The sequence below is a fragment of the Trachypithecus francoisi genome, unplaced genomic scaffold (genome assembly GCF_009764315.1).
Source record: "Trachypithecus francoisi isolate TF-2019V2 unplaced genomic scaffold, Tfra_2.0 Lachesis_group12, whole genome shotgun sequence".
Lineage (NCBI taxonomy): Eukaryota > Metazoa > Chordata > Mammalia > Primates > Cercopithecidae > Trachypithecus > Trachypithecus francoisi.
Genome location: NW_022681457.1, coordinates 36,234,641 through 36,249,346, shown reverse-complemented (window position 1 = coordinate 36,249,346; position 14,706 = coordinate 36,234,641). Strand labels below are relative to the sequence as shown.

Sequence of the window (14,706 nt, the reverse complement as noted above, 5' to 3'; positions counted from 1 at the left end):
TTAGACTCTCATCACCAGAAAGTCAATTGTTGCCCCCAAATGACAGCTAAAAGTTTGTTGGTGTTTTTTGCATTCAGTGAGTGCAATTGACTACTACAGTGGAGAGTATGTTTAATGAGAAAATGAAAAGAAGAGCCTAATTTTACAGTGTACTCAGTTCCATAAAGAAATCATGCTAAAATAGAGCTATCCTCAAAGCTAGTCCACAAGTGTCACTTCAGTTAGGTTCCTAGAAAGAAGAAGTTTGTCATTTTATGTGCTCTGACTGGTTGTTCTACTTTTACAAATGTGGTCAGAGAGTGAGCCTGTTTTGGAGAAGCGTGATTGAAGAAGACACAGAGTGTAGGGCTAGGCATGCCTGTGAACGAGGCAGCAGCTGTGGAGTTGTGTTCAGTTTGGGTCTGTATCAGCACAAGCAGGTGATTATAGTGTTTCATCAGGAGGCATAAGCTTAGGCAAAGTGACTACTATCAGAGTTAGTCAGAGTGAGAAGGGAAATTTCCCTGCAATCAAAGGCTATTGGCCATAGACAGAGGGCAGTATGTTCCAGTATATCTGCAGAGTTTAAGTGTGAGGTAGTTCAGTACTCTGGATAGCTCCCTGCTGATTTTTTTTTTTTTTTTTTTTTTTTTTTTTTTTTTTTTTTTTTCCCTCAAAGTCCAAATTTGACATTAGAATTTTCTGGTGTTGGCTGGGCGCTGTGGCTCAAGCCTGTAATCCCAGCACTTTGGGAGGCCGAGATGGGCGGATCACGAGGTCAGAAGATCGAGACCATCCTGGCTAACATGGTGAAACCCCGTCTCTACTAAAAAATGCAAAAAAAAAAAAACTAGCCGGGAGAGGTGGCGGGCGCCTGTAGTCCCAGGGGAGGCTGAGGCAGGAGAATGGCTTAAACCCGGGAGGTGGAGCTGAGCTACCATTTTTTCTACTAAATAGTTATTGGCATTACTTACATTATTGAGTTTCTGAGTTTTAGCTAAAACAATGGAAACCATGAGGCATGCTTCACAAAATTGTTGAATTCAATGGCATCATGTTTGTGGGAAGTCATTATGTTCACGTACTTCACAAATAGATGTTTGGCACCTACCATGTACCAGGCACTGTTCTAAGTACTGGAGAAACAGCAGCAAAAGGAGAGACATTTTATGCCTGCATGATGTTTACAATCTACTGTGGGTATGAATATAAAAGTAAATGATTTTCTAAGATTATCACTCCAAGCAAATATAAGTGCTATGAATTTCTCATACAGACTCTTGTTGGCCTATAACATGAATTTTAATAGATTATGTGGTGGAGACACCATGGGTTCAAGCAAGGTGGAGGGTCAGATAAGAAACGCCTATATAAAGCCAAAATCCTCAAAGGGCAACATTCAGATTAGATAAATCAGAAAAAATAAAATTCACTGTACATAAAGATATGCAGAGGATAAATATCCTACATTGTTCCTGGCTCCAGGTAAAGTGAGAAAAATAATATATATGTATATATACATATATATATACATATATACATATACATATACATACACACACACATATATATATATATATATAAACTGTCAGAAGTCTCATCTGCCAGCCCACATACAAGCTAGTTTAAAGCAGAATTATTACTACATGGGTTTTATGAAAAACTCCAAGTTGGCTGGGTGTGGTGGCTCACTCCTGTAATCCCAGCACTTCGGGAGGCCGAGGTGGACAGATCATGAGATCAGGAGTACACAACCAGCCTGACTAACATGGTGAAACTCCATGTCTACTAAAAAAATACAAAAATTAGCTGGGTGTGGTGGTGCGTGCCTGTAATCCCAGCTACTCGGGAGGCTGAGGCAGGAGAATCGCTTGAACCTGGGAGGTGGAGCTTGCAGTGAGCCGAGATTGTGCCATTGCACTCCAGCCTGGGCAACAGAGCAAGACTCTGTCTCAAAAAAAAAAAAAAAAAAAGGAACTCTAAGTTGAAGTTTTAGGGTGGTCTTGAGGTATTAATGTCTCTAGATAAAATGTGTTTGAAGAAATAAAAGAAGAAAAGTATGGAGAGGGTCTACAGCTTTTTAAAACTCTCCTGTAAAACTGTAAGTGGCATGCAATTTCTAGAACTGGAATATAAATAAGAAATAAATTGAATTAGAAATGCAATGAACAAAATAAACAACACATTAAACCCAACTTCTGAGAGAATAAGTGAACTGGAATACAGATCTGAAAAAGCAGGATAGAGAAAGTAAAGTGTGGGAAATATTTTTTAAAAAGAGATTGAGAAATGTGGAAAATAGTGAGAAACTTTAAAAAATATCCAACTAGAATTCCAGAAAGAGATACTAAATAAGATATAATAAAGATATATTAGAAGAGACAATGGCTGAGGATTATCCAGAACTTATGAAAGATGTCAATTTTCAAATTTAGGAAACATAATATATCACAAGTTAAATAAATAAACATAAATTTATATCTATACACAACATAGTTAAACTATAGGATACCAAAGATAAAGAGGACTTCTAAAAGCAGTTCTAAAAGGCAGATTAAAAACAAAAGAAATAACAACTAGATGCATAGATGAAATTTTAACAGCAGCAAAGAAAGTAAAACATGGAATAGCATTTTCCCCCTGAAGGTGCAGGGAAAAAAAGTAACTAAACAACGAAAATCCTATATCTACTAATATCTTAAAAAAGAGGGAAAATAAGTGTTTTTCATTTGTTTACTTCCAACAGAGTAAGGTTTAAAGAATTTTTAAAGCTGCATTTATGGAAAAGAAAAACGATACTAGGAAAAAGATTTGAAATGTAACCATAACAAACAATGAAACATTAAACATGGGGTAAACCTAAATAAAACATAGTTGTATAAAACAATGAAATCACTATGGAATTATAAAATCTTGATGAAGATAAAATACTGGAAATTAAAATAAAGGGGTATTATCGAGGCCAGGAGAGAATAATCTTTAATTAAAATGGTCTAAGATCTTTCATTTGAGAATAAGACAAACATATTAAAAATATAATTTATTTTAAATAATGTATTAAAGTTTCTGGGGTGCTCACCAAAGAATAGAAATATAGCTCACATTCAAATAATCAAAGGAAATTAAAAAAGATAGGGTGAGGAAAAAATACTAGACAGAATAAAATAATGTGGTAGCAATTAGTCCAAACAATTTCAGCAATCACAATGAATGTAACTATTTATCACACAAAAGGTATATAAGAACCCCATAGACAAAATTATAAACTCGTACTAAAAGATATTAAAGAACATTTAAATAAATGCAAAAATGTGGTATGTTCATGGTAAGGGGGACTCAATATTATAAATATGTCAGACCTTTTCATATTGAAAGTTCATTATTTTGGGATGAGAATGTATTCGAACTCGACAGGAATGTAGGAGTCAAAAAAAATCTGAATGCCAGAGTTTTACTCAAATTGCAGAAATACAAAGCTTGGTATTTACAGCCTAACTAATGATTTTCCTAGTTTGTTATAAATCAAATATTTAACATTCACCACATGCAGTTAAATAATAAATGAGATATGAATTATAACATGGCACAGAGTACTGTGGTCTTTAGTGAGGCATGAATGGAGATGGGGTAGCCCCCAGAAAATACTTCTTCATGACATAGTGATTATGCTGATTGAGATAATTAGTGAAGACTGGTTAATATTTTGATAAGATAAGGGGGGTGTCAAGGTTAAGATACAGTGTTAAGATACAGTGATAGGTTGATGGTAGGTTAAACATAAAGTGTTTATGGGAACTAGTGGAACTTCTAGTTTGTCTGTAATTTTCCTCTCCAAGAATGCTATTGATATTTTGTGTAAGATAATTTTTTTGTTTTTTGAGATTGCCCAAAACATTGAAGAAACTTCAACATTCTGGCCACAGCTCACTAAATAGTAATAGCATCTCTTTAGTCCTTGGGAATATAAAAACAAACAAACAAACAAAAAAGAAGACTCTCGCAGTTCCAAAAAGCCTAACATGCACCTGAGAAGAGAGAGAGTGACAGTATCATTCTCTGTTTAGAACCACTGGAACATATGATTGAAACGTGTATCACTGAGGATTTTGGACTCCTGAATCAATTGGACTCCAAAATTAACTTAATTTTAGAGGCAGTGGAGAATTATTGAAGGTTTTAATGCAAATAATATAATTAGAATTGGAGTTTTACATAATAAAGATTATGATGGTAGTAGGTGGGTTAGAGTATGAGGAAGCTGGAAGAGGAGAGAAGTTAAAGATGTTGCAAAAGCTAGGAAGCAGAGAGATCAAGGCTGAATAATGAACTGGGGTTCACCTGTGTGTGTGGGAGAATGTGTGTGTGTGTAGATGTGTGCATGTGCATGTGTATGTGTGTGTGTGTGTGTGTGCATGTATGTGCTGTGAGTTGGAGCCATGGGATTGTAGAAATGACAAGAAGACCCATGGAAAGAAGCAGCAATGTGTGAGAGCATTTATGGTGGTCATGAGCAAGGTGCTGAAATTGCTGATTGTGATGAGTTGACAAGAAGTTAGGGATGGAGAGAGGATTGAAAGATTGGAAGAAAAGGGAATATTTGAAAGTTTTAGTACAAAAAAGAGTGTAAGAGAGGTGGTAGATGAAAGAGGGGAGTATTTGACCTGGGGTGATGAGGGGGAGACATGGCCACTGCTATCTGGTAAATACCTGCTCCACTGCAGCAAACGGACACGGTCCCCTTGCTGCTCTCCTTTCTTTATTCCTCCTAGGAACATCAGTGTCATGGTGCTATCATCTTACACAATTGTTGTAACCCAGAAAAACTATGAGTAAATTAAAATTGTATAAGTTATATTCAACTTTTATAAAATGAATTCCATTCTAAGCGCACTAGGCAAGCTTTCTATTTAAAGAACCCTTTGATGGACCCTTTTGTAGTGTGAAAAATTAATCCCAAATGTATCTGTTTTACAGTTCCAAACTCTGGATCCCTGGTTTTCTTCTCTCGGACAGCTAACTAGGTCAAATCATTCTATTTTCAGAGCCCAGCCCCACACAAACACTAATTGGTTTTCACATCTGAAAGGTTGTGTATCAGTTTGTCATTTCTAAATTTACATGATGTAATCCATGTACAAGTTGGGATTTCATACCCTGTGGGAGGAGCAACTGCCACATGCTTAGTTTTCCAAATATATCTAGAGGCACAAAATATTTTAAAAGAGGCAGAACTTCAAGAGCGCCTTTCTCAATCTCAGATTTTATCAATTTATGGTTTTGGTAGGAATTAGGGAATTCCTATTATCTGTGGAGAACATCTCTGACACAATTTTGCACCTCTAAATGTATTTATAAAGAAAAATAATAAAAATTAGAAACAAATATACACACAACCAAAGACCCCATCAAATCAAGCATTACAAAACTCAAACCTATCATCTGTAAACTTCATGACAAAAAATTGAAAAGTAGATGCATCATTTTTCAAGACATTGTTGAGGTGTCCCCACATCTATACGTTAGTAGGAACTATAGCAAAAACCTTGTACCGATTTTTCAAAACCATAATGCTATACTAAAAAATTACATTTTAACTCTGTCACTCGAATTAATTAGGAAATCCAAAGATCAGAAGTTAGTGGTACATTGCGAGGAATTTTGGCAGGGATGATGCACGTAATAAGTCATCAAAATGGTCCCCTGTGGTCACAGATGCTATTTTACCTTGACTTTGTCTTTCCTCTTTCATTAGCTGCATCCCCTTCTTACAGAATGACTGGCAGGTTAGTATTGTATCATTCTCTTTCAGCATGTGTCTTATACTTGGATGTATGTTGGAATCACCTGGGAAACTTTAAAGCATTTTGATGCCTGGGTGCCAACCCCATGGATTTTGGTTTAATTGGTCCTGGGCAATGGTACTTGTAAAAGCTTCCCAGATGATTCTAATGTGCAAAGTTGAGAACCGCTGTCTCACAAGCTGTTAAACTCATGGCCCTCCTGTACTTAGTCCATCAATTCTTATATCGTTGGGGTCTTTCACTTTAAGCACCTATTGATCGCTGGTCTCACTTTCTCTGCCTTCACATCCACAAGCTGAAAAGTCAGACTTGGGAGAAATAGCCGAAGTTATTCACAGATTGGCTTCCAGGAGAAACTGGAAGTCCAGCAAATACAAGTATTGGCAAAATATTTCAAGCTTCTGGAACATGCCACCTCCTATTCCAGAGAAACTCAGAAAGCACAGGAGAGTCCTGAGTGAGAATTCCAGCTTCGCTTACTTACTCTCCATTAACTTGGGAAAGTTGCTTACCTTTTCTATGAGCCTCAGTTTCCTCATCTATAAAAATTGGAATACCTACTTCCTAAGACGGAATTAGATGACTATTTAAAATGTTTAAAATAGAACCCCGGATGTTCAATAATTACAGCTATTTAAATGGAAAGAAAAGAGAAAATAGTTAAGGCTCGTTCACTGATTACACACCAAGTGAAAAATAGTTACCGTTTATTGAGCCAAATTATCTAATTTTTTATTCTTTATCTGCTCAACAAACATTTCTTACTGACTTTAGGTCAATCATACTGCTACACCCTAAGGATACAGTAATGAATGGAACATATGTAATTTCTATCTTGACACATTTTAAAACTTAGCTAAACACTTTACCTATTCCTAGAGTTGATTACTTGGAGGAATGGTACTAACAAACTGACCTTGAATACACCCTCACAGCAAATCCTTAGGGAATGCCACGTTGTTAAGAGAAATTTGCACCTAGCAGACAGACAAACCCTTATCAGAGTTCCATAACAGTCAGGAAGGGCCAGAAGGCTATAAAACACTTTATGAGAATATCAAAGGGAGCATGTCAAAAAAGCTGACGGGTTTTTTCACCCAGTATGTAGTGTTTTTTTGAAAAATTAGTAGTGGTATACATCTCTAGATTCTTGAAGGCTAGAGAAGCTCTGTTCCCTCCACCCTTCATTTGCCTACCTGGGACTGCTGCTGTGCCTCCTATTCTGTGTAGCTCTCCATGTATTGTAAATTCTGTGACTTACTCACATTTTTGGAACTACATTCTTTGCTTGGTTCTGCTGGCATCTTTAGATCAAGTACTGTCACTACTATGACAACAGTACCTCTTCTTATAACAACTGTAAGATCTGGTATTATTATCAGTATTTTACATGTGACATTTAAATAACTTGACAAGGTCATTGAGCTAGCACATGGCAAAGCCGAGATTTAACCTCACATCTGTCTGATTCCACAGCTTATCCTCTTAACCTCTGTCTCAAGTGGACAAACCTCAGGTGACTGTGCTTTAGAAATATCAAAATCTGACTGTTCATAGAAATAGTTTTAAAAGCCACAAGTAGAGAATAAGAACAGCAGATAGAACTGGAAGATGATGATGTGACCAAATCTAACGTAGTCTTGGCCTATGGGCGCTTTGGAAATTATGTGAGAGACTAAAATCCAATAAAAATGGTGTCCAGTTTATGTGGTTATCAATCAAACCTACTGATACTTAATTTCATGACATCCTATAGATTAAAGACTTCATGAATAAGAGTCCCATCTCTTCATAGCTGCAGCTGTAACTCTTTTGTCAGATCAGGAATATAATAACTACAGCTAAAAAAGCAACAATTGCAATTTGTAGATTGTATAGAAACCCTTGCTAACTCCAGATAATCTCTTCCCACTTAAGAACCTTTACTCTGATAATGGAGTGTATGAGTGTGTCTGTATATGTAGGTGTGGGTGTGAGTGTGCATGTGTAACTGGGCCATGTGCAAATGCTTTGGTTCTCATGTGGATGGAGACAGATTTTAAACTAGTCTTTTCTGGTCTTCCATGGGTTGGAAAGTATGCACTCTATAGGGTATCTATGAAGCTCACAGCGACTGCCTTCTTTGCTCCCCACCTAGAAAGGGGGCCCCTGACAGCCATGTTTATATTAATGAAATATGACCCCATTCCCACTTTAGCTACCCATGCCTTTTGCCATATGGCTTTGCAGTTCTTCCCACTAAAAACCAAGTATATTTTTCTTCCTGTTGATGTTGAAGTCAGCTGTGAAACTTGCCAATGGAATGTTGTCAGAGGATACAACTTGAACAAAGGCTTTAAATATGCATGTAAACTTGGGCTTGTTCTCTTGAGTTACTAGCCTTTGTCTATGAGAAGACTATACCACAGGTAGTACATTTTTCTATGTAGGTGTCCAAGGAGGGTGAGAGACACAAGGAACAGACCTGAACACAACCTGTAGTTCAGAGTCAAGCTCATCCAAAATGAGCCCACAAACAAGTGAGCAAGAAATTAATGCTTATGATTGCACACCCCTGAATTCTGGGATGGGTTATTATACAGAATTATTATAGCATTATATGACAGATACATTTCTCCTTGAAACTTAACATTTAAGCTGAGAGACAAAGAGACTATCTATTGGGCACTGGGCCATGTAAATGGCAGAACTAGCTATGAAAGAATGTTGATTTCTTTTTCTCTTTTTCTGATTTACCTTTTTGCTTAGTCTTTTTGTTTTTGCTTCCTTTTTCATTGAGGTAAAGTTCACACAGCATAGAAATAACCATTTTAAAACTAGCAATTCAGTGGTATTTAGTACATTCACAGTTTTAAGACCACCACTTCTAATTCCAAAATCTTTTCATCAGCCCCAAATAAAACTGGCAGTTACTCCCAGTTTCTCCCTCCTACCTATCCCCTGGAAGCAGCCATCTGCTTTTTGTTTTTATACATTTACCTATTGCTATGGACTGGAGTGTGACCCTCCTCAAATTCATACGTTGAAATCTTAACCTCCCATGTGACTGCATTGGAGAGAAGGCCTTTAAGGAGATAATTAAGGTTAAATGAAGTCATAAATGTAAAGCAAGCCCTGATCCAGTAGAGTTGGTGCCCTTATAAGAAGATGAAGAGACACTAGAGTTCTGCCTGCCGTGTAAGGACAGAGAAAAATGATGGATTTCTAGAAAACAGGAAGAGAACCCCCACCGGAACCATGCTGAACCTGATCTTGGACTTCCAGCTTTCAGACTGTGGAAGTAAATTTCTGTTGTTTTATGTACCCAGTATATGGTATTCTGTTGTGACAACCTTTTATCAACGTGTTCATTGGTTGATGGACATTTGGGTTGTTTCCACCTTTTGGTTTTTATAAATATTGCTCTATAAACATTTGAATACAAGTATTTTTTAAGTACCCATTTTCAATTTTAGGGTATATTCCTAGGAATGGAATTTCCTGGGAAATGGGTCATAAGGTAATATGGGTCATATGGTAATTCTTAGAACACTGAACTTGTGTTGCTCAGATCCTCAAAGCTGTTTCCTGGTTTCTACACAGGAATTCTTGCTTGGATGCCATAAAATAGCCTCAGAATACTTTTAATAAATCCCCTTTGTTGCTCTAAAATAGATGTGTCTTATTTCAGCTACCTGATACTTGAAACTAGAGGACCTAGGCTAACAGATAATAAAATTTCTAATTTTTAGTCATAATATAAGACAAATGGGCTGAAAACTCCTCTTTCAAAGTTTTTCAGAGGGGCGATCAAACCCTGTGATAGTAATCAAATCAGTTGACTGTCTTGATAAGATTCTGAAATAAGACTTTACTGTGAGATTTGCTTATATTACCACTCACCTTTGGGACAAAGCAGCATAGGACCTTGCATTTAGAGCATACTCCAATTCGAAACGACTTCTTAAAGCTGCCACATGACTCCGGCCAGGTCCTCCCCGGCTCACCAGGCAATCAGAAGAAGAAGAAGGTGAGAGAGACCCACTGCTGTTACTTGATGCAGGAGACATCAGCTGAGTGGAGGAGGGGTAATTTTAATTGTTTAATACTTCCAACAGGTGTGAAGACAACATAAAATATGGATTTAACTTTCTATTCCAAGGTTTCCCATATTTTAATTTCTATTCACTCAGCTTGCTTCTGGCTTTTCCTTTCAGGAAAAAAATCTAATGGCAACATCTGGCTAGCTTAATTTACTTTTTTGACTCAGTTCTGTGCTGAGAGCTGGCCTGTTAAATTTATGCTCATCTTTCTAAAAACACAGTAGGCCCAAGTCAGATTCATAAAATATATTTAGAAGGTTATTATTCAATGATCAAAAGATTCTTCACATTTTTCACTATGGCAATAAGATTTATGGCAGAGTTCCTTTAAATCATAGCTAAAATTTTTCACTTTACATGAAATTATTCCCTTCACATAAAATGAATTTACACACTTTCCCAAGAATACATCAATTTTATAAGATGAAAAATGCTTGAATGTGTGGCAAGTGTTTTCCCATATTGAACAGACCACTCCCTTTGCCACAGGATAGTTCTTCAGATGTTTAAAAATACCTGTTGGACTTGGCTGGGTGCGGTGACTCACGCCTGTAATCCCAGCACTTTGGGAGGCTGAGGCGAGCGGATCACAAAGTCAAGAGATAGAGACCATCCTGGCCAACACGGTGAAACCCGGTCTCTAATAAAAATACAAACATTAGCTGGGCGTGGTGGTGCACACCTGTAGTCCCAGCTACTCAGGAGGCTGAGGCAGGAAAATCACTTGAACCTAGGAGTCGGAGTTTGTGGTGATCTGAGATTGTGCCACTGCACTCCAGCCTGGTGACAGAGCGAGATTCCATTAAAAAAAGAAAGAAAGAGAGAGAGAGAGAGAGAGAGAGAGAGAGAGAGAGAGAGAGAGAAAGAAAGAAAGAAAGAACGAACGAACAAAGAAACAAACAAAAAAAACCTGTTGGACTCATCCTAATTTCCTCTTTTCTGTGATAAGCATCACTAGTTCCTTCAACTGGCTTTCATGTTACATGATTTTCAACTTATTCACCACTCAAATCTCTCTCTCCTAAAATGTGTATCCCTGTTTAAATAGTTTAAATTATTCCTTTAAAAGGTTCAGGGTCACAACTGGGTACCACTTGGCCACTTCAGAACAAGAATAATCATATCTTTTATTTTACTACAAGATAGTCACTTTATATTCTAACTCCCAATGAGCTTATTATCCTCTAGCATTCATGATGCTCCTAAGCCATGTCTCTACCATTTGATACTTTTATTATTTTTTCTTTAGCTCTGCTGCAGGACATTATATTTATATATATTCCTGTTAAAATTATTCTTGTTAGACATGTCCTGTTACTTCATCCTCCAAGATCTAGAGTCTTGCTTTCAAATATTTTCTTTCCTTCTTAACTTGATTATATCTGCACATGGGATGAGTAGCTCCCTCTTGGCCTTGATCTAAACCATTGACTGAAAAGTTGAAGAATAGAGAGGATAAAGTCTTATGAAACTGCACAAGTCAAGCCTCTTTAGGCTGACTCTGGTCCATTAATTAGTGCAACTCAGTCCAGCAAACTGTCTTAGCATATAACTCATTCATCTTCTCCCCTGGGGAGAGAGTATAAATAAGAGGCTTGATCAATATATTGCAATAAGACAAGCTAGTTTAGTAGATGCTATCATGGTTCTTGTTTCTGGAATCCACCTCCAGATGTGTCTATCCCATTAGGCTCAAAGCAAACTTGCTCAAACTCTGAAGTTTCAAAATGAGAGGATATTTTAAATTCAAGTCTTGAAGGTGTCTGTTAATATCCAAGGCTTCTGGCAGATGCTTTTGTCCACAGGGGCTGCTGAAGCCCCACCAAATATGTGACTACTTTTCCCCACTTTGTGTAAGTCCCAGGACTGAAGAACAGAAGGGAAAGAGGACCTTAGGTCTAAACACTGAAGTTTCTTTCTACACAAAAGTTTTCTTTGGAAATTCCAGCAAAGAGTCATGAGACAGAGATACTCACTGCAGGCTGTAATTGCAAATCCTTTTCCAATAGACTAGGTCCAATGACTCTTAGTTGAGTTTTTTGTTTGTTTGTTTTTTGGTTTTTTTTTTAGAAAAAACCCTACTTTTCTTGATGGTTCCACTTTGAGACTTAGTGGTGCAATCTCAGGTTGATGCTATTTCTTTCTACTCTTGCCCCTTCCCTGCATATGCAGATGCATATGTCATCCTCTATGCATGATGTATGTCTTCCTCCACCAGTAGCACTTATTTGCATTTGAGAATATATTATTTTTGAATTAGTGTGAATGTTTCAGCTCCCTCACCTATTTTGAAATGCATCTCTTGACCAGGTGTATAGAAAATTAAGGCAATTATAGAGAAAATTAAAGCAAACAGCTTTAATAAGGAAAGAAAATTCCATTAGCCTGATTACCAACATATATCACATTAAGCAACATATATGTGGTGTGAAAGCAATGCCCCCTAATTAATTTATGAATTGAATATTTTATTGATAATTTTTCTTTTCGCATTGAATGTAAATGAACAATGGCTTACACAACTCTGTATGAAGAAACTTTTGCATAAAATTGATTAAATAATTACCTTCTAATGTATTTATTATACTTTCCAATTTTCACTCATCAAATTTTTAAGCTGAGCATGACTGTGTCCATTTGCCTGCCCTATTATTTGTTGGAAGGGCTTGAATTCACTCTGATTTTGCCTTTGTCCCTGTAGGCACAGCTAATTCTGCTCCACCCTAGGAATTTAATGAATAGGGTAAATATGGATGGAGTTATGGGCCCTCATACTAACTTTCCATAAGTACCATCTCATCTACATTCCCTGACAGCCTTGGATATTCAGGGCTTTTTTATGGACATGTTTTAGAAGCTAAAGTTTTTACCTCAATGTTGCACAGACACTCTTCTAACTTTGTGACAACTTCAGAAAACTCAGGTCTTCCCTGTAAATAGAAAAAAGAACTATTTTTTTCCCTTAAGAATAAAAGGAAGGAGACTCTCTTTGGGTTTTAAAGTTGGGTATTAGCATTTGTAAAGAATGAGATTAACAATAAAGTATATTTTTATTTAAAATACACTTTTATTGAAGTGTTAATTGAATGTTCATTTGCTGTTCATGGAGGGATGTTGAGTCTCCCTCTGATAAGAGTTTTAAGTCAGAATTTGCAACTACATTCAGATAATGAAATAGTGGAAAAGCTTTAATTAGCTTTGCATGTTTTTAAATGGCAGGTTTCCCCTTCAAAATGAAAGAATAATAGTGAATACTAAAAACTATTAACTATCTCAGTGCCTTGTAATATACCGCACACTGTGTATAAAAAGAACTGCTAAAGTAGCTTTATAATGAACTTCACTTTTGAAAAGATCATCTCAGATTCAAAACTAAGATGATGATAGAAACCTCAGGACTATGCCTTACTTTAGGGTTTAAGATTAGCTTTTTATCTTCAGACAGTGCCATTAAAGATATTGCCCATTATTAACCTCAGTGTCAGATGAGTTTGGTTTAAAAAAAGTTTATTCCAAATATATTTCAAGCTTTGTTCCAGTTGCAAGGGATATAAAAATGGTTATTGGAAAAATTCTTGGAATTTAGAAAATGTTGACCTCTTTTGAGAAAATTATTTGTCTTCTTTTGTCAGATCCTAAAACCATACATTCTATCATTTCTCCCTTTATGAAAATTTCACTGCCAGGAGGGGGAGAGCCCAATTTAACATTCAGGTATAGTAACCAACTAATTTAGATTCTTAGTAGAACAATTTCTCCCTTACTATCTAGTCCACCCATGAGAACATTGCTTCCCGTATAAGCTGTTTCCTCTCACATACTCCTTGTATCTCTAGGTTGGTGGGGGCAGTGGGAGCAGTGGGAGCAGTAGGGTGAACAAAATCCTGTGTCTTCCTCGCTGTCACTGCTACTTCCAAATGGTTTCTCTTCTAAACACCACCAGCTTGTCAGGCTATACCACCAGAGTCTAGCCACACCCCCTCATTCTTTGGGGATTTAAAAAATTGGCTGACTTCATATTCTCTATCACTACTCTTTGTACTTTTATTATCCATGCAAATGATCATTAAAATAGCCTGACCTCTGGGTTCCTTTGCCCACTCTTCTCCAATGAGCTTGTCCTCCAAACTCCTTTAGTCACTCAGCCCCTTAGTTATACTGTAGACCCTGTCATGACCAATGCCTGCACCCCTCCATGCTCTTTAACCTCTCAATCTTTATCAGACAACTCTCTGAGCTGTCTCCTTTCTTTCTAGCTCACTTTTTCTAGAAACCCGACTCCAACAATCTTTGATCACACTGGTGATTGGAAGCCATTTTACCACTTAAAACAAAACAAAACAAAACAAGAGCTTTATATTACGAGCATTTCCAAATATGTCCTAAAGAAGATACTGTTCTATCTACCTACCTACCCATCTGCTGATCTTTTTCCTTACTTGTTTTTTTTTTGCTCATTTCAGCATCTTTTCACTGTCACTCACTTTCCCTTTACCTATCTTACATTTCATCAACATTTATCATTAGATTCACTTCCAACTATCACTCCTTTCCACACATCCTCAACTCCCTGGCTTCATCTTGCATTTTGTACACTACTGAAAGAATCCTAACCTTTATTGAATCAATTATGCCTGGTCTCATTTCAAAATCTTGACCCTCTAACCTCCTGTAGACCGTCAGTACTGCTCAGAGAGCCTATTACATATTTCTAGCCCATTCACTCTCTCATACTCCAGATGACTATTTTGTACCTTCTCTCTCCTCAAACCTCTAGCTCCCACTACTACATCGACCTACTCACCTATGACCTACATAATTTGCCCTCACTTTTGTTTCTATGG

The 14,706-nt window shown here is 37.0% G+C and overlaps 2 protein-coding genes across 8 annotated transcripts in view; one reads left to right on the top strand and one right to left on the bottom strand.

Annotated features, from left to right (window-relative positions):
- TNNI3K (TNNI3 interacting kinase) overlaps positions 1–14,706 on the bottom strand; it is a 309,994-nt gene that overhangs the window by 40,155 nt on the left and 255,133 nt on the right. For 3 of the 7 annotated variants that reach the window (XM_033225301.1, XM_033225306.1, XM_033225304.1), the window contains 3 exons: positions 12,733–12,792; positions 9,663–9,832; positions 6,697–6,757 (listed from right to left, as the gene is read on the bottom strand). The exons of 1 other annotated variant lie outside the window; for it this stretch is intronic. In XM_033225301.1, the coding sequence (XP_033081192.1) occupies positions 6,697–6,757; positions 9,663–9,832; positions 12,733–12,792 (291 nt within the window). The remainder of the gene's footprint in view (positions 1–6,696; positions 6,758–9,662; positions 9,833–12,732; positions 12,793–14,706) is intronic. 3 more of the 7 variants (XM_033225303.1, XM_033225302.1, XM_033225307.1) reach the window with 1 other exon arrangement.
- LRRC53 (leucine rich repeat containing 53) overlaps positions 1–14,706 on the top strand; it is a 42,423-nt gene that overhangs the window by 9,456 nt on the left and 18,261 nt on the right. The window lies entirely within an intron of this gene.